General features: G+C 27.4%; 3 protein-coding genes and 1 non-coding gene across 10 annotated transcripts; 2 read left to right on the plus strand and 2 right to left on the minus strand.

Annotated features, from left to right (window-relative positions):
* The first annotated feature begins 1,147 nt into the window (after positions 1-1,147).
* Positions 1,148-1,228, plus strand: TRNAL-CAG (transfer RNA leucine (anticodon CAG)). The gene has a single exon. It is a non-coding gene; the product is annotated as a tRNA-Leu (tRNA).
* Positions 1,229-2,257: 1,029 nt separating this feature from the next.
* On the minus strand, positions 2,258-3,683 carry LOC112744486 (large ribosomal subunit protein eL34). Its single transcript, XM_025794136.3, has 4 exons — positions 3,526-3,683; positions 3,331-3,410; positions 2,592-2,701; positions 2,258-2,491 (listed from the first exon to the last, which is right to left on the minus strand). The coding sequence occupies exons 1-4, from the start codon at positions 3,602-3,604 to the stop codon at positions 2,398-2,400; spliced, it is 363 nt and encodes a 120-aa protein (XP_025649921.1). The 5' UTR covers positions 3,605-3,683; the 3' UTR covers positions 2,258-2,397.
* Positions 3,684-4,740: 1,057 nt separating this feature from the next.
* Positions 4,741-10,970, minus strand: LOC112744487 (uncharacterized). Of its 7 annotated transcripts, none has more exons than XM_072215173.1 (6): positions 10,667-10,970; positions 10,389-10,474; positions 8,676-9,979; positions 7,090-7,506; positions 5,704-5,966; positions 4,741-5,019 (listed from the first exon to the last, which is right to left on the minus strand). In XM_072215173.1, exons 3-6 carry the CDS (start codon positions 9,958-9,960, stop codon positions 4,759-4,761), a joined length of 2,226 nt encoding a protein of 741 aa, XP_072071274.1. In that variant the 5' UTR covers positions 9,961-9,979; positions 10,389-10,474; positions 10,667-10,970; the 3' UTR covers positions 4,741-4,758. The 7 variants fall into 7 exon arrangements, with proteins under 7 accessions (XP_072071274.1, XP_025649929.1, XP_025649927.1 ...); XM_025794144.3 differs by having other exon boundaries at positions 10,414-10,474; positions 10,667-10,826; XM_025794142.3 differs by lacking the exon at positions 10,667-10,970 and adding an exon at positions 10,565-10,623.
* A 1,310-nt stretch (positions 10,971-12,280) lies between these two features.
* LOC112744489 (large ribosomal subunit protein eL38z/eL38y) lies at positions 12,281-13,995 on the plus strand. The gene is made up of 3 exons (XM_025794145.3): positions 12,281-12,408; positions 13,200-13,383; positions 13,778-13,995. Exons 1-3 carry the CDS (start codon positions 12,406-12,408, stop codon positions 13,798-13,800), a joined length of 210 nt encoding a protein of 69 aa, XP_025649930.1. The 5' UTR covers positions 12,281-12,405; the 3' UTR covers positions 13,801-13,995.
* The last annotated feature ends 12,849 nt before the right edge of the window (positions 13,996-26,844 follow it).

Here is a 26,844-nt window from a genome sequence, read left to right on the forward strand (position 1 = left end):
ATTATTACCCATTTAAATTTAGCTATGATCAACAATTTTAAATCACTACTGTCATTGACATTTCTAATTAAAAAAATTCTAATCAACAATTCTAAATCACTGCTCTAACTAACATTTATAATCTAATAATATCTAAGACTCTAAGTTACAAAGAATTGCTAACATTATTAATCTAATATGAAGAAAAAAATTGTGTGGACTTACCTCTTCATTAATGTTGCTAGCAACATAGACAACTCCATCTAGTCAGTAGATACGATCCGAATTGTCCTCCATGACCCTATTTTTGAAGTTTGTCGTTTTCTACCATCTGAATCCTCTCGTGTGGGTGCAAGAGGGAATGAGTGAATGTAAATCATATGAAGGCAATTCAAACCTTAAATAAGCAATCCAAAAGTTAAATTGAATTAGATGCATTCGATTTACAATAAAAATTATTTTCTGTAAATTGAGTTTGGGTAATTTGATTTACCTTTATTTCTCTCTGTTATGCTACTATTAATTCGATTTACATGGCTGCGAATTTTTGTCATAAATCAAACATGTTTGATTCGATTTACACAAATTTAATTAAGATAGACGTGTAATCAAACTCTATTAAAGATATTTGTGTAATTTTTGTCTTTAATTATTTTATTAAGGTAAATTATCCTAATAATAATAATAATAATAATAATAATAATAATAATAATAATAATAATAAAAAAGAAGGTAATCTATATTCGCTATTAAGGGTAATAATGACACACTATAAATATATAATACGATCTTATCTAGAATTAACTGTTTTTAGGTAAACGGAATTTTATTTGATAACATAACATTACCTGAATAGCCTTCAAATTTAGCATAATGAGCCAATTACATTAAAAATATTCTCAGACACTGAAAATAAATCACTGTGTTCAATATTGTCCAGCAAGTAGCAATTACGCATTATTATATTTTTACGGTTAAAATATCGTATGCACAATGTATATTAATGTGCAAATTGCATTTCATTGGTGTGTGCGAAACATTCTACTACATGCACAGCTGCAGAAGAAATCTAAACTAATAAAATAAAGGTGTCATGAGTTATTTCGAATTATGAGCATGTTTATTATTTTTCAAGTAAGTAAATTTTTGTGAATACGTAAGAACAAAGGTCAAGATGGCCGAGTTGGTCTAAGGCGCCAGTTTCAGGTACTGGTCCGAAAGGGCATGGGTTCGAATCCCATTCTTGACATGAGAACGTTTAACTTTTCATAAAGAGTAATAGTTAGAAACTTAAGACTCTTTTTAACGACAATTCTCAAGTTGGTCCACATAAAGTTTAGATGTGATTAAATACCCCAGACAGTATTCTTGCACACATATATAATGAAGTTGACATGAAAATCTTACACGCTAAGTCCTAGTTATGTGCTATTACAGTCAGACTTTCACAATTATTTGTTGGAGCATACATATCAACTCGAGGTCAATCTGAGATAAAAGTTCTTCTACTTGCGTAGTACATGATTGTTTTCACTAACATTGTTGCTATAATGGATGATTAAAATTTAAACCTTATGTTTAGTTGTTAACTTCTACCCAGGTATCCTTGAAACTTGAAAGCCCTTTTACTGATTGGGATTTCAACATTTTCCCCCTTGTTTAAAACATTGATAATTAGTGATTCACTGTTTTCTTAATCATTTTTGTTACAGTTTTAATATTGATCTTTTTATTATCAAACTAGAGCAGAATAATACATTTATAATGTCTAATTCACGGAGGTCTCTTTCAAATATAGTAATAATATGCCATTCTACAAACTTTTCTAAACATCACTCTAATTCCTAAATACTATATATATAACAAAAAACCTTCAAGGTCCTTAAAAGTTTAAGAAAAGAGAATCAACTATGCCACTATTAGATTGGTACTTAAAGACAATAAACATGTAGTTAGAACAAATGACACCAATGAATTACTAAAAGAAAAACCCAAGATAATAATAATATCAATTTATTCTAAGTTACACCAACGTATAATGATATCATTTGTTGGTACTCTCGCATATATTCTCCTTTAAATAAACATCAATTGTTAATGTTATCGTGTACCTTTTCAATTCAGATCGTTTTGACTACAGGCTAATGGATGATTAGGATAATAATTAATACCTCAATCTCAAAGAAAATAACAAATACGTAATTGTTCTATATGTAGGGATCCTTAAAAAGATATGCACTTGAAAAGCATTAGGCTGATAATGTATGAAACTGAAAAATTAACTAACAAAACGCACAAGAATCCATAAAATAAACTTCAAATAAAGTTCCACATTCATAGTTAACAGTAACACAATCCAAAGTCAAAATTTTAACAGAAATTCAAGAGGTTTAATATTTTATCCATGGTCCACTCAGCTTAACTCCTTGATGCTTGCTTTTCTTTTGCCTTTTGGATCTTCAACACCTTCTTCACAATTTTTTGTTCCTCAACAAGGAAAGCACGGATAATCCTACACCAAGATTAAATTGCCATGAATGTTATTTACTCTAATTAATAAAACAAAACAATGCAAAGAAGTAAAATCTATTGAATCTTTTTCCAGGACAAACCTTTCTCTAACTGCTCCTCCAGACAAGACACCTCCATAGGCACGGTTCACTGTGCGGCGGTTTCTAGGCAACCTAGATCTCTTGTATTCAGCAGGTCTCAGATGTGGAATCTACATATTAAGTCTGCGTTAGAAAATAATAACAGGAGCAGGTGCAGTGCTACACAGAATGCAAGTCTACTACTTCAACCAGAAAGGGAGAGAAAGACAAACAGGGCCATTAAAGACACACAAACAAGTTGGCACATCCCACGACTACCAAGTTAGGGTTATGCCTTAAGACAAGAGAAAATGAAAGAGATGACAATATTTGAGGGAAACTTAAGTTAACAAGATAACAAGCAAGAAGTAAAGCACTCATCTCTAGAAAAAATGGGTGCATCAAAAATGAATTCAATGGATTTTTGTTTTTATTTTAATGAATCAATTTGATGAAAGCTTCGGATAGGGAACTCAGATGTATCAAACAAATAATAATAATCTGAAATGGTTAATGAAGCGTTCATGAAATGCTCCTTAACATATTAGTTCCTATTAGCTAGCTTCATCCATTGGGGACTTTCAACAAACACAAGGCATACATAATTTAAGCTTCCAACAAAACAATCCACCCCATAATAACATACAAATCACTATAAAAAATCATCAAAATTCATCAACAAACATCATCGGATCTCGCTGTCTACATCATTTTCAAGCATATTAAGATTCAGAACCAAACGATTAACAAACATACATACCCCTTGGATCCTCTTTCCGGTGACAGGGCATTTTGGTCCACTTGCTCGCTTCTTCGTGGTCTGGTACACCAGCTTCCCACCTAAACAAACATCATTCAAAACAAAACAGAAAAACACAGATCAGAAAATTTTGAAAAAAAAAAAAAAACAACTTTTTTGGGGTGGCGTTTTGAAAGAGGGGAAGAAAGAAAGTACCGGGGGTTTTGACAACACGGTGCTGGTTGGATTTGGTGGCATAGCTATGGCGCTTACGATAAGTGAGCCTCTGAACCATTGTCACCGATGACTCTGTTTTTCACACACACACTCCCTCTCTGAACGATGAAGAATGAAGATGATGGCTGCCAAAACCCTAGATAACCTTTTATTATACGGTTTTGGGCCGTGGGCTTTATTTTATTAATTTAGGCCCAAATATTCACATTAAACAAAAACAAAGTAATACTGCTATGTAAACCCCCCAGCCGAAAAAAAAAAAACTATATCGATTTTTTAAAAACAATTCAATTCAATAAAATAAGTAGCATGTTACTACTAAATTTGTTTACTACCGAAAAAAGTTTAGGTTCAATATAATCAATTGGGTCTGAACCAAATAAATTATTTTTGATAAATTAAACCGCTGTCTAAAACCAAAATCATATAAAATATAAACTAAATATAGTAAATCAAATTAAAATCATATTGATATTTAAGTATTTTGGATAACAAACATTTGTTAGGGTACTTTAAGGTTTTTGAAGAGAAAATGTTTAAACTTGTAATTCAATGGGATATTAAAAATCCAAAATTTAATTTGAGTAAAATGCAAATAAATGCTAAAGATTTATATTTCGGACAAATTAGTTTCTAAAAAAAATACAAATAAACTCTTTAAAGATAACAAACGTGGACAAGTTAGTTCAAATTAAAACTATTTATTTTAAAGGACTTTATTTGTATTTTTTTTAGAGAATAATATGTTTAAAGTGTAAATCTTTTGTCATTTTATTCTTAATTTTTTCATTATAACTAGTGTTCTAACCGAACCCTAAATTCCTAAACTGCTAAAAACCAAATTGAGCTTTCATCTTATATTAAGTTGTAATCTCATAACTTTAAATCTATTAGATTAAATAAAGTTTTTAGGACATCTTAATTTTGTAACTATAGTAACATTTTATGGTTGATCTTGCTCAAGAACATGTTTATTTTTTGTACTTGAAGCTACAATGCATCTTTAAACTTGAAATGGCATTAGTTGAACGGTATTACCACATCCAATTTAGGTTACATAAACCTCCTACTAATTAATTACTATCCTTTGGGTTACTCAAATTTACCCTTTAAACCATGGAATAGAAAAATATAAGAGATCAAAGTTTCTATGACATAATAATACCATATATATTCTAACAAAAAATGGAGAAGTAATATGAATGATGAAGATCAACTAGGAAAAAGCAAGAAAGTTGGTTCAACATGTATCCTTCTATTTACAAAAGTGATCTTGTTCAATTTACTACGACACCATGCTAGTTGATCAGTCGTTATTCTTGACATGTTCAACACTCTCCAAACTAATTTCATATCCACTTGAGAGAAAAAATAAAGCACTTGATCTGTCCCATCTTCATCATAATCATGCTTCTTAAGTTTCTTCAATATGCAGCTTTCACTCCTCAATACCTCTCTCAATCTCTTTTCCTTCTGCCAATCCAAAACAACAACAACTCAAGACCAAACCTATAAAATATATATATATACCGAAACCACCAAATATTCACTCTTCTAGTGCTAAAACTTTATATTACGTATAACTACTTGAAATTACAACCTTTAATCATATTTTTTTTTAATAAACTAACCTCATAAGTAGATTATTTGACCCAAATAACTTAGAACAAACGTCTCATTTTTTAGTATTAAAAAAGTTTATATAATACATTTCGAACATTTATCACATGTATTATTCAACATTGACTAAGTAAAACAGATGATAAGTAAATTTTAAACACTCATATATAATTATATTCATACGAAGTTAATAATGAAAAATATTAAACAATAATTTAGTAATAAATATTAAATAATCTAATAATTTTTAATTATCAAATTTATATGAAAAATAACTATACTTAAGTTTCACCTAAATAAATATTGATGATATCCTTCTCATTATCATTCAATCATAAGTTGTAATAAAATACAAGTATATATATTTTTGCAATTTTGGTTTGATGCTGCAAATTAAAACATTATTATTATAATTAAATGACGAAATTAAAGTCATATATCAACCGAACTTGGTGAAGAGAAAAACTAATTTACATGTCCACGTAATTAAAAACTATATATGTGGCTTTAATTATTAAAAGTTTTATTATTTTTTACCTTTTGAAGATCTGTTAGAATTTCTAGTAAAAGCTGTGAATCTGAGAGATCCTGTAGCTGCATGAGTTGATGAGTTTCTCTTGCAGATTTAAGTGTGAAGCTAGATGCATCCTTATCAGCTCTTATAAAACGCCAAATTGTTCTGATTGATTCTTCCAAAATCTCCACTAACATGTCACTTGTTATTATTATAGACTCATCATCTGCTGCTACATCTCCTCCTTTTTGTCTTTGTTTCTTTTTATCTTTGGAACTGTTGTCTTCTGCATGCATAACCAATTAAATAAGGTTCTATATCCATAAGGAATTTGTTTGTCTCATTTTTATTTATGTATATATTATGGTCCCCTCATCATCAAAGAAAAGCTTAAAGGGACATTTCAGAAAGTGGGACAATTAAAGTGACATAGAAGATGTTCATTTATTATATTATTATAGGTCAATGATGCAAACAGTAACACTCAACCAGTTGTAATGCATTAGCATTTTAGCAGTGTTTAGTAGATGCAAATGCATTAATTACAGTATATCAAAAGCTTTAAAACTTTGGTTTGATGATACTACAAATTTTGGTTTATTTAATTTCCTAATCCGTGTCTTAGAATATGAGAAGATAATCTTGATGTGGAAATTACAAGAGTCATAGATATCTCTCTCTACCAATTTTTCACTTTTGTTAAGATGAGATATGATGATATAATCAATAAAAATACTAATTTTTCAACAAGAATGGATCATCTCAAATTCTCAATTGTTAAAAAAAATTGAGAGTGTAAAGTGTAATCTCTAACCTTTCATTGCTTTCTCTCTCATATTTATTTTTTATTCCACTTATAAAATTAATGATAAGAGATCACACTTTACTCCTTCAATTATTAAAAAAAATTGAAAAGATTCATTCTCATTTGACAACAAAAAAAAAGTATATAACTAAAAAGATAAGGGTAATTCAGACTTTTTATCTTTATAATTGAGGATTATTTGTTCTATTTGTAATTGTAAAAAAAATATTATTTGTATACTAAAATCTCTCACTAAAATCAGTCACTAATGTATTTGTGTATAAATACATGTGTAATTTATTTTTTTTTAAATATGTATTTGTATTTTAATATGTAATATTAGTAACTAACTTTAATGACTGATTTTTAGTACACATGTAGAAGGGTTGAAAGTCAAATTAGAAGGGTTGAAAGTCAAATGAGTAGTTTTCTGCGATCAAATCCACATCCAAAGTAACTTAAAATTTGAGAAAAAATTCAATCCTATCTCCAATAATTAAAAAAGAAAAATATTGAAAGTTTTTCTCCTCATATTTTTAGTGAGAGAAACTTGATAGTTTAATGTTAAAATCATCTAAAAAGTAGTTAGTGGTGTATTAATTACCTCTAACGAGTGGAACTTGAAGAAGATTCCTCATGACACAACGATTCTTGGTGTAGTTTTCAACTCGTGGACCTTGGAAAGGTTCATTCTCTATAAATCTCTGAATCAAAACCTGGAACTGTTGAAATTCCCCAGCAACCTCATTGAATCTTTTCAAACCGTATTGGTCACTTTCCCACAGCTCCAATGCCTTCTCATATTCCCATTGAAGAAACTCCCAAGAAAGGCATAATTGCCCCACATAAACCATTTCCAAGTCACTGTATAGTTCCCTCATGAACTTGTTTGTCGCGTCCCCGGACTCCTTGTTCTTTCGCCGGCCGCTCTGTGGCCGACGAAGAATGTTTTTTATGGCATAATTAGACGATTTTTTATGCCATGAAAGTGTCTGGAGTGGATCTTTTGACGATAAAAAACCTATCATTTTCCACAAGAGAAATTTATAAAAATATTTTCTTCGCATTTTACTGTCCATTTTTAATATATCTTCTGTGTAATATATATTTCGACACAATTTTTTAAATGTTTCCACAATCATATACTAAAAAATGATAAATGAAAACAAATTTATGGGAGTAGCTTTCTAACTTATCTTGCATGTCAAGATTTGATTCATAGAGGGAAAAAAAAAAAAAGAAAGAAGAGTCATGTGAACAGTGGTTGAAGCATTACAATCATTGATAGCTCATTGTAGGGAAAAGGTTTCTTTTTGAAATTAGGCAAAAAGCTAGGTTGGCCACAATAAGCAAATGTCCAAATTTCATGCCGGTAGAAAATGGGAAGTGCAAATTTAATGTACACCAATTTTTTTGATATGATCATTTAAATGAGTAGAAAGGAGAAGGTGGATAGGTCTACTTAAGTAGATACACATATTTGCTTATTTATTTAATATAAAATTGTTTGTTCTAAAAACACCTTCTAAAATTACAAAATATATAATTCTCTAGAACTTTAATTTTTATTATAAATAAAATCATTTTTTGAGGAAACCTACTACTACTAGTCTTATGGGAAAATGAAGAAGACTAGTAGAAGCTATGGTTGTTGGGAATTCTACTATGGAAGAAGACAAGCATTTATGTAATCAACAGAAATCTCATGCATGTGGGAGGAAAATTTGATCCCTTCCTTAATGGCAACCCCCAAAATTCAACCTCTATCTTCCTTGTTACAATAAACAAAAATAAAAAGAACTGCATCAACATTTGACAAAACTATTTACTGATAAGTATTATTTACCTTCCTTGAAACAAGAAACTAGTATACCAGATAGAGTAAAGTTGTATTATAATTCACTATAGGGTATTTCTATAAATTCATGCTTTCCTAGTGTTCAACCAACCAGATTTAGTGGGTCCAAAAACAAACTACTTTTAATGATATAGATGAGTTAGGTCTTCATGATCATGTAAGATAGATGAAATTTGTTTATGAAAAAAGGCACAAACCTTTTTACACTATCATAATACTATCTAATAAAAAACTTTAATCATCCCAAAAAAATCAAAGTTTTAGAGTTAAGCTAGGAAAAGGAAAATAAAATAAGAAAAATAAAGGAGAAAAGGGTAAGAAATTTTACTGACCTATAGCATACATCTTTTGGTAATTCAAGATATCAAATTTCCTCATCCTCTCTCTGTAACTCTTATAGAATTTTGGAAGATCATTGGTGTTGGAACAATGGTGGAACTTCTCATCAATATTCCATGGTTTCAAATCTTCCATGATCCTTGGAGACTCAGAATCCTCAAGGATTGTAGGTAAACCAGTTGCTCTAACTTTCTTCAGCTCCATCTTTAGCTGCTCTATCAAATCTTGATGCTCCCAAAGTGTGTCGAACCGGCTTGAATCCTCACCATCAAAAGCAGCTAAACTATCTGAATTGTTCTTCAATGATCCTTCAAAATTTTTACCTGAAGACTTTTCCTTTGCACAATCTTCTTCAATCTTTCTAAGCTCATTCATTATATCTTCGTCTTCTTCGGCAAAATCATCAGGCTCATAACCAATATCTAAATTCTCCAAATCTTTATCATCCAAAAATTCCAAATCTTCTTCTTCATCTGTTATTAGGTCTGCATTTTCCTCACCAACATGATGGTTCCCCAATGTGTAATAATCAATATTGGTTCCGAAGTCTGCTTCCGACAAGAAGCCTTCTTCTCCCATTGAATTCATAGAATCTGAATCAATACTTGAGCATATGAAATCATCATCTTCATGTGGTAAATCCTCAGCAACTGGTTCCGAATCCTTGACCTTATTTTGTGACACCTTTTGAGTGGAATTCTCAAGAATTTCTGCATTAAAGCCTTCTTTGGAATCAATGATAACTTGATTTTCAAATGGAGAATTATCACCATTTGAATGGACATAAAACTCTTTCACAGTGAAATTTTCAACTTGTGGTTCATCCAAGAACTGGCTGAAACTTGCACCGGTGAAGATCTGATACTTGTTGGTACATGAGGAAATAGTATCATCCCTCTCCACAAAATCACAACTTTCCTTGGATTCTTCTTCAACCAAGTTGCAACCCCAACTTTGATATTCAAATTTAAAAACCAACTTTGATGGTTCCTCTTCTTTTTCTTCTTCTTGAAGTCCAAAATTTACACCTTCATCAACAAAAGTTTCAGAGCAACATTCATTCATTGGCCCTGCTTCAACTTCTGTTTTGCCCTCGCAGAATTCAGAATCAATTTGATTACTTTCATGTGATAGAGAATCACAAGCAGAATCAAAATTCTCATACTTCAACTCTGTATCTTCTTCACATGATCCATAATAACTATCCCCCTCAGCTTCAGTTTCTGGATTAGTTTGATGAATTTCAAAGGGAAATTCAGAACAACAAGCACAACTCATTCCCTTAGAACTATAATACCTAGAAAGGAAAAACAAAAACAAAAACAAAAGGCAACCACAAAAAATAAGTAAATTAAATATAAGAAAAAGAGACTAACTTATCAACAGTGAACATTGAAAATTCAATATACCTCATGAAGATTTTGGTGAAAACCCAGAACAGAGATTGCATAAGCTTAGAAAACAGAACACAAAAATACTCCGTTAAAAGAACCACCTTTGGATTCAAAAAACCCTTGCTATAACTCATGATCATAGAATAACAATTGGGTATATCACGAAAATTTCATTGAGGGTCACTATTACATGAAGAAGCAACAAAAGAAAAACAGAGGAGGGAGGAAACAAAAAAACAGAGCAGGGTCATGCAAATGCAAACTCTTGATTTCGGAAATGAAAAATAAAATAAAAATAAAGGGACTTTGCACCTGAACTAGAAAAAGATGTACGTACAAACTCTCTTCACTGTTTTCACATGGTGAAATCCGATTCAGCCGAGAGGTGGAAGTGTTACCTAATGAGTGAGATTCAGAAAATATAAATCAATGAAACAATTAAATCAAAATTGAAAATGTTAATGCAGAAGAACTAGGGAGAAAACAACGTGTGAGCGACTTGTGTTTTGTTCTAATCTTTAGGGGTTGCTTAGAATAAAGAGAATTTTTTTTTAACCGTTATGAATTGAGGATTTATATATTTTCTCAACCTTTTTCTTCGGTGAATAGTCCATTGTTATTGTTGTTGTGTACGATTCTATTGATTCATGTGAAGGGTTGATGTGTGAGTGAATAAAAGAGATAATGTTAAAATTATAGAAAAAAATAAACAGAGAATTTGGGTTAAATTGAAAGTTTACGTTATCAAATTTATTTTTAGGCACTTAGATTCATAACCAAATTTTGCACTGAGTAATGAAAAATGATATTTGTATTATTATTATTATTATTATTTTTATAATATCGAAAAACATTGATGATTTGATATGTTTGAGAGTTGGAACGTGGTACGTTGGAGTCAATGTGGATATTGATTAGTATTTAGTAGGATGAAGAATTCAACCAAGCGTGTGGGCTGTGACTTTGGGAACGGACCAAATAACCGACATCCGTCATAGATCAGGCTCTTCAATCAAATAAGATACGATTTAGTTATAAAACCTTTCTTATTATTATCAGAACCTTTTAGGCTGCCTTTGTTTATTATAGATATGGAATATTGATATAAAGACATAAAAATATAAAATAATATTTGATAAATAAAATATAAATAAAAATATTGTATTTTGAATTAGTGTATTTTGTATCGATAAAAAAAAAAAAAGACATTAACAAAAAATATAATTTATTTTTTATTATTTTTATTAATTTTTTATAATTATATTTTTTATTAAATTTTTTAGATGAAAAAATGAAATGAAATGAAATTTTTTTTATTTGTTCTAATTTATTATCAAACAGAATACAAGAGCATAAAATTTTGTGTTTCTTTTTTTTTGTGTCTTGTCTTGTTCTCAGAAATAAATGTCATCTTTAGAGACAATAATTTTTAATATTTTAGCTATTATTTTATTGTATAAATATTAAATTATTTTTAATAAAATTTATATATATAAATTTTAAAAAATATAAATATAAATACAAATTATATATTTTTTGTATTATAATATTTGTTAATTATGTAGAATTATTCTATTATTATTATTATTATTATTATTATTATTATTATTATTATTATTATTATTATTATTTACAAATCGACAATATGTAAAAAAATAATTATATAATTGTCAAAATTTAATTTTATATAAAAAAATTTACATAGTTATTTAATTAAATTTATAGGTGTAGATAATTTTTTAAATAATAAAAATTATTTTTTCTAATCTAACAATATAGAATATATTATTTGTGTAACTTTTTTTTTTTACAAAATAGTGTATAAAAATGAATTTCTAATAGTTACGTTAAAATGAAATTGAATGAGTTATCAAAGTGGATATTTCCTACTTTAAAATGTATATTTGGTGTCATATTTGAACCATTTACAGGAACACGGGAATAAATTAACAAGTTATTTGCCTTTTTAGTCATATATAGGTAATTATATATAAATAAATAAATAAATAAATTTGGGGGAATCATAATTCAATTCATAACTCTCAGTCTCATAAGTTGTGTTTGATTTTTTTTTGTTGTTTCTGATTTACGGGCTTCTTTTTTTGGCCTTTCGGGCTTCTTTTAATTGTATAAGCAAAGTGGGCCCGAAAACCATAAGTAGTAATGGGCCGGCTTAAGAAAGGATAATAACGTCATTTAATAATATGTGAAGGATATTCAACGTGTAGGGTTTTACTTTTATGAACCCTAAACCTAAAAATCGTTGTTGTCACTGATTGGGGCTGTAGGAGGAGCTGTCGCCGGTGCCAATAGTCACGAAGTCAGCAAAATGGTATTTCAATTTGATCTCTCTGCAAATTATCGATCCTCTTAGTTTATGTATCTACGATTGATCTATTCACAGTTTGTTATAGCAAAAAAAGGAAGCAACTTTTCTATTACAACCTTCAGTTTTTTTTGGAGGGAGGGTTCGGAATTAGTGTGTTCTTATTCGTTTTATGAGCTTCGGATTTTACTCGGTGGTAGCTGATTAGCTATTGTTGTTAGCCAAAATTTGTAGAATGGTGTGTAATAGTTTAGTTGAGTGTAATTTGTGACTTGTGCTCATTTTGCAAACTTGTTTTAGTTTCAAGTTTTGCTTCTTTCTCAAACGGGATTGTGCCATTGTAGAATTGGTTCTGTCAAAATAACTTGTAAGAAAGTACCAAATATAAATAATTTGACTTTGAAGTCATTATAACTCATTTTTTTGGTATATAACTCATTTAAATTCTGAAGTGTGTGTAATTCTTTAGTGTCACTTTTATCAATATGTTTTGTTTAGGTTTTTGGAGTTTTTATGTTTTTGTGAGCTCTTAAAGTTTTTTTTTTTTTTTATTCTGTGTTGTATTTTGGCAATTGAGAATAATAGATTGAATGTATTTTATTCTTGAAACGAGGGATCTAGACATTAAAGATATAAACTCGGGTCAAGAGAATATGTTACCAACAAAAATAAGGGGAATATCTGAATGTCATCACTTGATTTGAAAATGGATGAAATGGATTTAAGAACTTGCTCTAAATTTTTACCTTTGGTAGTTTGGTACTCAAGCTTTTTTTTCATGAAATGGTTTTATGTAGCCGAAGCAAATTCATGAGATTAAGGACTTCCTCCTCACAGCCCGTAGGAAGGATGCGCGTTCTGTGAAAATCAAGCGGAGCAGAGATGTGGTCAAGTTCAAGGTTCGTTGCTCCAAGTACCTGTATACCCTCTGTGTTTTTGACCTTGAGAAGGCCGATAAGTTGAAGCAATCACTTCCTCCAGGTTAGTTTTAAGAAATCTTATTGCTGATATATGCAATTATTAGTTGTTATGCTTGTCTTCCAAGAAACTAGTGGAAAAAATTTATGTACGTTGTATGAATTGTATAGATAGTTGATGTCATCGGTTGGAAATTCAGAGGTTTAACTCGTTATAATGGGAAACCAATTTATTGAAGTATAAGATTCCGTTGTGTCTAGGGAAAACAATGGTTTAGATTCTGGTTAATCATGATCTGGATGTGCTCACGGCGAATGATAGAATGAGTACAATCTACATGGTGTTCTTGGGTATCCAAGAATTTCTCCATGCTTCTGCCATTTTTTAGTCATGCTTTGATTTTTCCCTGTTACTTCTTTCTGTTTTGTAATTGACTCATTGTATTCGCTTTGTGCAGGTTTGAGCGTGCAAGACCTTTGAATATCGGGTACAATATAAGGGACCAATTTTGTTTGAATTTGTGCTTTATATTTGCGTTTACCATTTCGTTTCTTATCAGCAAAGCATTAGATTATGATTAATGTAATGAACAATGCAAGTTGACTTGACCCAGTTTATGCTTTTTGTAGCCAATTTCATATATTATTATGGATAAAACTTGGTTAATTTTATTAATCTTTCTGGTTGTTTCTTATACTAATTTACAAGAGCCGAAGTGATAGTTACATGTCATTGAGATTGAGATAATGAATACCATAACATTGTCGAGCATCATCATCCCTGTTTGACAAGGATTCAGCAATCTAGTGGATTTTGAGCTTTTTGGGATGCATGAAGTGATAGAATTTTAACTCCTAATTTATAATGGTTACCTTTTTTATTGATAAATGTATAAGTAGTGGTGGAATTGGACCGAGTTTTAGGGTCAATTCGGTTTAGCTCGTTTTATTAAATAGGTCAAATTTAATTTTTCGGAAAACTTATTAGCTCAATAGACTTGATCATAGACTTTTTGTAAATGATGATGAAGTTCGTGTTGATAAATGTAATGATTATTTTAAAAAAATGTATTATTCTTGTTAATGGTTTATATATTACTAAGTATTATTATATGTAGATTAATACTTATTTTTGCAGTCTATTTTCACCTTTATCTGTAGGGGATTTGTCACATACCTTTAAAAAAAGAAGAGGGAAAAAAAAACAAAGAGGTCACGTTACAAATTTTTTATTTTTAATTTGTTGCAGTCCAAATAAGATCACTTGTTTTCTTCAACTATGAGTTTGTGTGTGTGTGTGTATCTGCAAACAGAAGTTATAAGCTAAATCAAACATCTCATAATTAGTTAATGCATCTAGACAAATTTAACCTAACAATATAAATTAAGAGTGTGACATGGTCACTAATTGGAACCGCATTTTGTGACTATAGGGTCTACAAATAAATAGCAGAAAAGAACGTGTCAGATTTGATTCAAAGCTGATATTACAACTTGGCCTTGAAGAAATCTTTATAAGCAAAATTTGAAGCTTTCTTACGGGGTTATATTTTTTTTGCTTTCATATTGGTCAGCTTTCACCATTGGACTTAAGAATTCCATCTTTCATATTATCTTATTTCATGTTCCATGCATATTTCATTGTCATTGTCATAATTATTTATTTTAACTTGTTTATACAAGAAATTAATTTAAGCCAACAGGCTAATGAGACAGGACGCCTACTTTGTTGACATTTTAAGCCATATGAGTCAATGTTGTTCTTTCTAAGTGACAATGATATTCCATTTTTTTTTATCTGTTCATGCTTCAAGTGAAAGTGATTTATTTGGGAATTTCTTTTTTTTTTTTGGTGATTATTTGGGGATTTATATGCTTGTAATATTTTGATTAATATATATAAAATTTTAAGAGGTGGTTAATTTCTATACATTGGCAATACAAACAGAGAAAATAACATTTTCTGTAAATCATATCGCAGAAAAGTAAAAAATAACCATGGTGAATAATTATAAGGAGTAATGTTGATTGGACATATTCTTGCAATTTGATTGGTAGTTCAATGTGAAAGAAAATTAATAAATATGATAGTATCCATATACAATAATTAATATTTATTATATATAATTAAAAATCACTAATATAATTTTTTTTCACGGTCAGTGGGTTAGGTCAAAGAATTAATTGGTCACGAATCTAAACTCCATTAAAAAGTTGATATTCATTGCATTTTTTTGTTTATGGTATCTCTTAATTCGATATTACATTTTTTTTGTTGTTCATGGTATTTTCAAACCCGATAGATCAATACCTAATCCGCTGTGAATCTAAGCTCCATTTAAAGGCTTATCATTAACCAATAGATTACTGCATGTATAAGACAATAGTCAAACTTTCGACATTTGTTTAAACAGACGAGTGAATTGATCGTCGACGAATCCAAATTGGTTACCTTCAATATTTACTTTTTTGTTTTTTTTTTTTTTGGTATAGACCTTCAATATATACCTTTTTTTTTTTTTGGTTTCCCACGGTATCCCTCAATCCGGCAAGTCAAGGACTAATCCGTCGCGGTACTGAGCTCCATTTAAGCCAATATATACTTATCACTAATAGAAAATATATATAAACATGTACAAAAGATTCAATCCAATTGGAACTATTTTTGGGGGCTCAAGGATTCAACATAATTTGTATGGAATTATGGATTGAATTACGGATCAGAGAACAAACTATAAAGTTTGGGTAGATTTGCATGGGCTGGAATGTGAAATGGACCAATGAAAGATGAATTAGATAATACGCAAAATTGATGTTCGACTTATATGGGCTAGTTGTAAGTAGCCCAATCAAAATGGAACTATTATTTCTTGACCCAAAAAAAACTAAATTATTATTATTGGCAGAAAATAATTGGGTTATAAGTTTTAACTGCAACTTTATATCACTCATGGTTAAATTAATTTAATTTGTATACTGATTATCTTCTACATTGTGAAGCTCATGAGCATATTATATATATATATTGGTTCTCTAGGTTTATTAAAGGTAGGTATATTCCACAGGTTCTCTGGCATATATATTTAAAGCCATTTGAACCTAATTGTCAAACAATAGCACCATGAACTTACACGTATTGGTTAGTAATTAATTGATCCAAAAATATATGTGTTTATATAGCCTCTAATTTCCATGATGAATGAGAGTTAGTTGTAACTATATACTGTCAAGTTGTCATAATATAATTAATAAAATAATATATACTAATTAATATAATGTATTTTCGATGAGAATTAATCAACGACTTTGGTGCATATATACATGTCATGATCATGATGGTGATGATGTGTATAGTATACGATTTAGATCGGATAAAATTAAATTTAGTATGAAATGGATGAAGTGATGATAAAGATTGAAGTCTCCAGAATTGACTCTTCTGGGAAATGGGAGTGAGTGTGGTTTCCTCATTTTCAAACATACTAATAAATAATATAAGATGCAAAGGGTCCATATACATGAATAATGATAGATACTAGTTTACTAATAGTCAAATTAATGGTGTATTATTTTCTTAAATCATATGAATTCAACTATAAGATGGAAAGGGCACTATGTTCATATTGTATACACAACATGTATGTAATAATAATAAATGATATGTGACCTATATATGAGTCAGTAAATAGGGTATTAGCAGGACCATTACTATAGAAGTATAGATTCTCCTGGCTAAGTTTCTTATTTACTTCTTAATGAATGGAATGGATGAACTTTTCAATTTGCAAGACTAAAGTATTTTTTAAAAAAATATTTAATGGATACATTTTTATAAAAATATCTTCGCATAAAAATAATATTGTAAACTACCAAATAATTTAACGTATTTAATTTAATATATTTGACTAAATTATTTACTGATTTACAATATCATTTTCATGTGAAGAAATTTTTATAAGAATATCTATTAAAATATTTTTATATAGAGAAATGTTGTAAACATAATAAGTTATTTTAAATAAAAAATAATTAGATATAAATTAAAAAATAATAAAATTATTTTATCCAAAAATTTAAATTGATAAAAGAAGATACATAAATAACCATATTTCAAACATGTTTTTTTATGCAAGAGTTTTTTTTAGTTTACTTGAAATTTTTATAGTTTCTTTTTTAATTTGATTTATGTTAATTTTTTTTTAAATTCAACAAAAAATAAACTCTAAATTTTTAGTTATAAAAGCCCTAATAATATTATATTATAAAATTACTTTATTTAAAAACTTAAAGGAATGAGAAGACACAGATATATATGAATATATCTCTAACAAATTTGTTAAAAATTAATAATTTCTTTACAAAAAGCTATGGTCGTGCCTAGTCTTTTCTTATTCATACTTAGCGTATTTGAATTAAATCATATAAATTAGCTGGAGTTTATTAGATTGCATATAGATGGGCTTCCCTTTTTCCCTTTTCTTTTTTCAGGAAAAACCTAGAAATATCAATGTTACATATATAGAAAAAAAAATTATTTCATAATCTATTAAACTTGTTACAAATAAGCTATCACTTTTATTTTCTTGGTTTCTCAAGAATATATAGAGATTAATTCATTCATTAATTACGTATCATTCAGTTAAAAGCAAACAGCAGACAATCACTTTAGTCATGTCATTTTCTAGCCAAATTTTGAGACAGATGCATGCTTTTTTTTTTTCGCTCCTTATATATAGAGCAGTTATTAAGTATTGAAAATATTTTAAGTGCACCGGAAGTATCGGTACTCCAATTATTTTAACTGTTGATCTGAATTATAAAAAATATATATAATATATATTAATTAAATTCAACGATTAAAATAACTGGTGCACCGGTACTCTTCGATACACTTGAAATGTTTCCTTAAGTATTAACTATTAAGTAGTAATACGGACTCCATCCTCTCTTGAATTTGCGAAACAAATTTCTCTTACCTAAGTGTTATTCCATTGACTTGTTGATGAGGATCATAAACTTAATTATTCCTAAGTATAATTATTGCCGCCATATGTTGTTGGGACTAGACACCATCTTTAATAGCATGGCTACTCTCAATGCATGTTATCATCTTGACATTTCCATGAGACAATGTGCTTGTCTTTAGCATCTTTGATATTTTCATACTAATTAATGATAATTACTATTAATATTCTTCAAATGCTTAACAAGTCTCTTTAAATAAAAGTTTCTTTTGTGTTTTTTTTTTTTTATTTTTGTGTAGGCATTTTTTTTCTCTTTTTTGGAAATAACAATGGCTAACTTTTTTTTACCATAAAAATTTTGATACTATATCTTAAAATCACTTCTGTTAAAAATTTAAATTGATAAAAGAGGATACATAAATTATTATATCTTTAATATAAATATATATAAAAGATTAAAATTAAAATTAAGGTTTTGCTAATCAATGAATGTTCTAATGTATTTTTTTTCTATCATAAAACATTTTTTCCCCAAAGTTTAAGAGATTGTTTGTTTGTGTGATTGAGAAAAATGAATTTTAAAAGTAGAATTAGAAGTAGAAAAATATTTCTTACTTGAATATGTTTACAGAAATACGTACTATTTTATTGGAACTAAAAGTAGTTAAGTTATTTAATTTAGATATAACAGATATATAAGCATCTTTTTTTCTTTTTATAATATTATAATTATGATCATGAGTAAAACAAATTACTTTACATAAGATGGTATTTTTGAAAAATTACAAGATGAAATTTCTTTATGATATATGTTTACTTATATATTGGTATAAAATTAAATAATCACGAAAATTTTTAATGGAATATATTAACTATGTTATCTTTTAAATGATATTTTATTTAAAATATTTTCTTAAAAGTTAAAATTATTTATCTTAAAAATTTAAAATAATAAATAAAATCACATTAATGGTTTTATATATCTCAGAATATAAAAAATTTCAAATATGTATAGCTGTCTAGCTGACAATGCAACTAGAATCAATGAAGGAAACAATGAAGCACCATATCAATCAAAATTTGTGATAGAGATCAAGAAAGGAACAAATTCAGTGACTACTACTTAATTAATTAGGTTCTTCATCGTTTTTATATGTATTCACTAAAACTCAACAAATTGAACAAACAGACAAATATGGTAAACCCTAATTAAGATGATACTAGTAGCATGATGTTTTATCTCCTTTTGAATTTTCATAAAACACCAATGACAAAATAATATTTAAGCATTATTGCAAAATGTTTTATTTTTTTTTTTCTACACTATTTTTTAGTTTGGCAGGTCAAAAATTAATCTGTCGCAGATCGGAGTTCCGATTTATTTAAAAATTTGTCGCTAGCCAATAAATTGCTACATGCATAATGCAAGATTCTAATCTCCAACACATTATTAAACAGATTAGTAAACTAATTACTAGACCAATCCAATTTTATTCAAAATATTTTATATTTGATCAATTAAAATAGAGGATTATTCTAGAGTTAGACACAGTCACCAATAAAAAAAATTCTAGAGTTAGACACATAGACGTACCTTGACTTTGAGTGTACCCTTAGATTTGTATAAATTAAATTAAATGAATAGAGGTTCTAGCTTGTAAGTGTGTGACCAATTCAAAGGGTATGTGTGGGCCTTTGTTTGGGTGCATGCCACTTCAAATGTCATTTATGATGAAGTTTATTACGATGATTTTTTGTTTTTCTTTTCCAAAAAATTTAAAGTAGCAGTGTTAATTAGTTTGCGGTAGCTTTGGTTTCCATCACCGAATTGCCTGATCTATACTTAATTGTTTAGAGTCCACATACACATCCATGCATTATTAAATTCATATATATATGAATTCATCATCAGTTTTAAGTGGGATATGCATTCAGTTTCTTGAATTGCCATGCACCAACATGATCTTGACTCTTTTCAAGTTTTAAATGGCATAAATTTTATATGATCATGAGGAATAGTATCCCGTTATACCTATGTTTTTTTTTTCTTATTCTTTTATCTTTTTTAAAGTTGATGAATTTGGTAGAATAATGACTCAAATTAATTTTTGTCATTATTTAACGAATTTTTTAACAATTATTTCGTATTGTCTCAAAATAATAATATATTAAAAGTCGAAGTTTTTTTTTTTTTTTGGGGTAAAGAATGATGTTGTCTTTTGTAAAAATGAATAGGAAACTAAATTGGGATGTGACTCAATTTGGTATTTAAATAGTTTTGTTAAAGAATCATGTTAATTTAACCAATAATAAGTCAACAAAATAGTGGATGCCTAAAGATGAAAGACTTGAATTATTATTAAAATAATGCTAGGTAAATGACAAAATTTAATATTTTTAATCAACACTAAATATTAAAAACTAAAATTTAAATTATAAAAATTAAATTTTAAATTTTAATAGTATAAAAATAAGATATTGAATTAAAGTATTGGCTAAGATTGACAAAAGTATTATCTTCTAATATTTCACATATTATTATAAAGACAGAAAAAAAATTTACAAAAGAAAAATATTAGCACATTATTGTCTTCATTTTAATTTTTAAAAGTGTTGCTGAATGTACTAGTAATACTCAAATTGGCTACAGTTTGGTAACTGTCGCAAAAATTTGTAGTGACAGCTAAAATTGTAAGACAATTCAAACCATCAATAAACAATAACTCAAAAAAAATATTACAAAATATGTTTTTATGAATTTAATTTTAATACATTAATAGTTAGTATAAAATATTTTATATATTTATTCAATCATATTCATTATATTTTAAATGATCATTTATGTTGCTAATAAAAAAAATTATTTTTATTAATAAATTATTATATAATTAAATACACAAATAAAATTACTTTATATTGACAGCTTCATCAAAATTATTTTTTTTTTATAACCTATAAGTATTAATTTAATCTTTCAATTATTTCGAAAATCATTTTTAATTTCTAGCCGATTAACAATTAATCAGTGTGACATCCTAAGTCACCACTTATCAATTATGGCTATATGACACGTCATGTCATTGATTAATACCACGTACTAGCTACGTATATAATGCACGGAATGAGTTAATATATAATTTTAAAATTTTAGAAATTAAAATGAAATATAATTATTCTTGCATATGAAACTAAGTCTTTTTTTTATATAGTTTCAAATTTTAATTTTTTTTTTGGTGTCGGTATACTCTAGTTCGTTTTCAATCATTTATTATTAGTTACAACAACGATTTTAAGGCTAATAAGTAATAACTAAAAAATTTAGTAATCAAGATGTTGTCTCAATTGAAAAAGGAAGAGTACCTTCTATCAATAATATCAATGATAATAAATGTATTTTTAGGAGGCTTTGCAATTTGAAAACCAAGCACGAAAGATTTTCACAATATAAATCAAAAGAATATACCTTTCACGGGAGTCAAGTATATGAAGAGTGTATTACATTCCATTAAAAAAAACTAGCTTATTGGATAAAATAATTTTGTACCTTAAGTTGTACCACACTAATATAAGCTAAGCTTATCATTACTTTTTTGTTTGATGTGCGACTAGACAATTTTCCTTTTTAGATAATTAAGGGAAGTTTATTTCTCTAATAGAGAAGTAAATAGTTCCAAGAGACAACATATAACCAAAATAACTAGGTAAATTCAGATGCAGTCGACTTCACGTAAATTTGATAATTGAGAGTCGTGAGATGATTTGACTGATTTGACTAAATTTTCATCTAACAACTCTCAGTTATCAACTTCACGTGTTCACCAAATAACTAAACTTGAATCGATCATGAATTGAAAATTATAAAAATTAAAGAAGCATTACAAAATCATTAACTGAGACAAACTTTTTTTTTTCATTCATGGTAGATCTTTTTTAGTCTCGTAGGCACATTAAAATTCAATTTAAAAAATTGTCACGGGCTAAATGATTAATAAATTATTATATATATAAAATAAAATTTAATTTTTTGATAATTATTTAAACGAACTAATAAATTAAATTAGTGAAGCTAACTCATATATGTGAGACTTATTTATTGTCAACCATTTATAAGAATTTGCGTCCACGATGACTTATTCTGTTGACTATACTTTGATATAGCAGCCCCTTTTGTCTTATGTACTATTTTTCGATAGAATTATTATCTCGTTATTTAATTTATTATTATTATTAACCTTTATCCAATTTGTATGCAGTCTTTTGTTTTGTTCGCTGAAAAGATTTAATTAATAAGTATTTTAAATGTACATATTACAATTATCATAAATAAAAGTTTTTAAATTTTTTAATAAATATTAAAAAATATGTTAAAAATGCAAACTTTTCATATTTTTTATAATTTTTTTTATAATAATGAGAGTCCATTCTAACTATTAGACTACATTTGAATTTTGTTCAGGGCAAAAATATATAAATGGAAACTCACCCCATAAATAAATGGGAATTTGAGGATGGAAGTCTACTAAATTTTCATGACGTAAAATCACAATATAATCCTTGATTCTATTTATATGCAAACCTAAAACTAGAATTATAGTTATTAACTTATTATTAATTTTGGTAATATGATGAGATTTAGACAATATTATGATAGAAATGTAATAGATGATACATGAATAATCTTAGATTTTTAAAATGGTTTAACCTTAAATTAATATAAATAAATTTTTATGTTATATTTTAGTTTTTTTTTAATAAATAAATTATGCATATTTATCTTTTAAATTAAATTATATGTTGAATTGTATTATTTTATGTTTATTATTTTATTTTTTAAAAAATATCTTTTTTCAATTAATATCCACAGATATCTACAAAAATTTGTCATCTCTACGAAGGAATTTTCGGTCATAGAATCTCACTGCAGTCCCTAAATATTGGGTGGTTATTATGCCTTGATTAGTAGTGTATGATGCTTGCATTCAGTAAAAAGAAAAACAAAGAATTATTTAGGTAGCTTTAATTTTAAGATTATAGTTTCTCACTTTCATTATATGCTTATCAAAGAGAAGCAAAAAAGTCTTTATGGTCGCTGTCCTAAATATTAATAAGCATTCATACTGAGTGTACGAATGCTTAATGAATTTAGTGATAAGTTAAAAGAAAAAAGGTGGTGGTTTATTGAGATCACCGATGAGCAAACAATGAACAGGGGAGGTGGATATTTACGTGTGACATCATTTATAAACTTTTCTATTAATTAATAAGAAAAAAACACTGTAATATGATGTTCATACCAAAATTTTATCAATGATAAAAATTTGGATTTGCTTATGACGCTTATTTAGTTCTACAAAATACTTTAAACATTTTAATATAGTAGAAAATTTAAAATTTCAATTCTTTCTTATTATAGCTTAATTAACAAGTGCTCTATATATAGAAAAATTAATTTAGCCAATGAGAATTTACATAGTTTCATAAGGTCTGAACTGGAATTTAGAAAAACCGGAGATTTTTTTTTTTTGTAATATTTTGTGGGTGTTTTCTAATATATATATGTTGTTTTGATTTGGAAGCAAACACAAAAATTTTTTGTTAAAAAGAATAAAATTTTTATATATTTAAGAGTTTTGTTAATAAATGTTTTAAAGAATTTTTTAAAAAATATTATAATTAACAATTTTACGTAAAAAAGCAAATTGGATAAATTTTTTTAGTTTTATATATTAAATACATTAAAAATAAAAAATTATTTTTCATTTATACTTTAATTTTAACCAATGTATACATGTGCCATTAGGATAAAACATAAAAAAAATTGTCTATTCTTAATATTAAAAAAAAAATACTCAATTTAACCTCTTGAAATTTAAAGTTGAACTTAAATTGATTCTTGAAATTTTAAATGACTTAAATTAGATTTGTAAACTAGTATTTTTATCCGTAATGTTATTACGGGAATATAAATTTTTTAAAATTACGATCTACTTTATTTGTCCTGACAATATAGATTATGCATGACACAAAAGATTTATAGAATCAAACTACTTTTACAAAAAAAAAAATCGTAGGTTGACAAAAATCTCCGACTAAAAAAAACAATATCTCTGTAGATAAATTAAACAATAAGATTTTTAGTTATTATTTTTATATGAAAAAGTCTAGATTTTTATTAATAATTAATTTAACATTCTTTATCTAAAATTTAAAACAATTTAACGTGTATACTTTTACATTTTATTAGGTGTTAAGTCTGTTACACAAATAAAAATAATTAATTTTTATACTTACTAATTAAAAATAATATTTTTCTCTCTGTGTATATAAAAATATAATTAGATATTAGCATAAAAAATGATATTGATAGTTATAAAATTAACTCAAAATTAATTTTTTAAACTATTAAATCTTGATTCTAACTTTTAATTATAACATTAGTATTCTCTCCAAATTATATGTAATAAATATTTGAAAAAAAAAGAAATGAAAATATCTATTGAAAAGATAAATGGTAAGAATTTAAAACTAAATAAAAAACTAAAAAAATATGTATATAATAATTGTTACGTTATGTAACCGAAGATTAATGGACTAGACTTGTAAGGTTAGCCCAATCGTCAGAAGGATGTGGTCTCTGACTTGGTATGCGTCTGAGAGCCACCGTCCAACTTGTGTGTATGACAGAGTGGGGGTGGTACCTGCAAAGACACTCTGATGCCTAAGTCAGCAAGGAGTTAAGCAGGTTTGGAGAGTATTGGAACTTAGAGATACCTGAGGGTTGTTAGTGTATTTATAGTGGTGAACCAATAACCACCGTTGGAATATTTCCACCTTTTAAGGTGGATAACCGTTCCTTTATCTTAGAAAAGTTGAGATATGGCTCCTGGAAGTGGGTTGAGAGATTTTAGGGGCAGTTAATTATTTGAGTAAGTGTTATCTGCCAGTTATTATTCGATCCCAACTTCTTTGGAGTGGAGTATGTATTCGATCCGACCTCCTCTTATAAGGAGGTCGGTGAATAGCAAATGTCAATTCTTTGGATTGGGCATTTTTGGTTTATTTGGACCTGGCCCAAGTGTTGAGCTAGTGTATGAATAATAATAAATATTATTATTTGAATTATATTATTTTGTTAATTTTATTTTTTGTAGAACAGAAAGGTAGAAAAAATAGATAATGAGAATGAGAGTTTGTTAATTTTAGAAGAAAATTTTTTATTTTAATTATAATAAAAAAATATCGAATGACATATTTTGATTTGTCAAATTACTAATATAAAATATAAATTAATATAGAGTGAAAATGGTAGAGAGAAATAGAAAAATAGAAAGAGGTGGATGAGAGAATTTAGGAAGGAAATTTATTAATTTTAGAAGAAAATATTTTCTCTCAATTTTAATAAGAGAGTGTCATATGACACATTTGGTTAGTAAATTATAGATAGTAATATATGATATATGATACATAATATAGGTATATTTTAATTTTAATTTTAACGCAATTAAAGAATGTCATGTTATACATTTTTATTGTCAAATTTGTAATTAGTCATTAATAATGATATATAAAAAAGATAGAGTGATTGAAGGAATGAGAGAGATAGAGAAAGGAAGAGGGAGGAGGGGAGAACTCTTTAATTTTGGAGGAAAAGATTTGATTTCAATTATAATGAGAAAGTGATATGTAGCACACTTTGGTTGTAAAATTAGTAGGGAGGAGAGAAGAATTCTTTAATTTTGGAGAAAAATATTTGATTTCAATTACAATAAGGGAGTAATATATGACACATTTTAGTTGTAAAATTAGTAATGATGAGGAAGAATTCATTAATTTTAGAGAAAAATATTTAATTTCAATTGTAATAAAAAAAAATACCATGTGACACATTTTAATTGTAAAATTAATAATATATAATAGATATAATAGATTTACAATTGTTACTCCTATACTAATTTAGCATGTTAATTTGTCATGTTGAATAAAATAAAATGATATTATTTTATATTAGTGTCCAATTTTTAAAAATATGTTCTCATTTCACACTAATAGGATAAAATGCATCTCATTTTATGACCATGATTAGTGAAAAAAATATATATTTATATAAAAAGATGTTATTTTTGTTAAAAATTAGATGCTAATATAAAACGATATTATTTTATTTTATCCAGCATAATAAATTAATGTACTATATCAATAGATCATTAACAAATAACAAATTTAAAAACTAACACAAACTACTATTATAAAATAAAAAATTCAATTTGAATAAATTAAAATTTTAGACATAAATTTAAATCTGACTTCAAATTTTAGAAATCAAATTAAACATAAACTCCTTAATATTCTTAAAAACTCATAACAAGTGCCTAAACAAATTCTTATATAAATAACTAAATGCTCCTACAAATACATACCCATTAAATCTAGCTAAAAACATGTAATTTTTTTATATAAAAATGAAGATACATAGCTTATATTTGCAAAACCCTAAAAGTTAATGGGTAATAAGGTTGGTTACATGAGATTTTTTAGGTAAGTAAGCAGATCCTACGTGATGA

This window comes from Arachis hypogaea, chromosome 14, assembly GCF_003086295.3.
Source record: "Arachis hypogaea cultivar Tifrunner chromosome 14, arahy.Tifrunner.gnm2.J5K5, whole genome shotgun sequence".
Classification (NCBI taxonomy): Eukaryota; Viridiplantae; Streptophyta; class Magnoliopsida; order Fabales; family Fabaceae; genus Arachis; species Arachis hypogaea.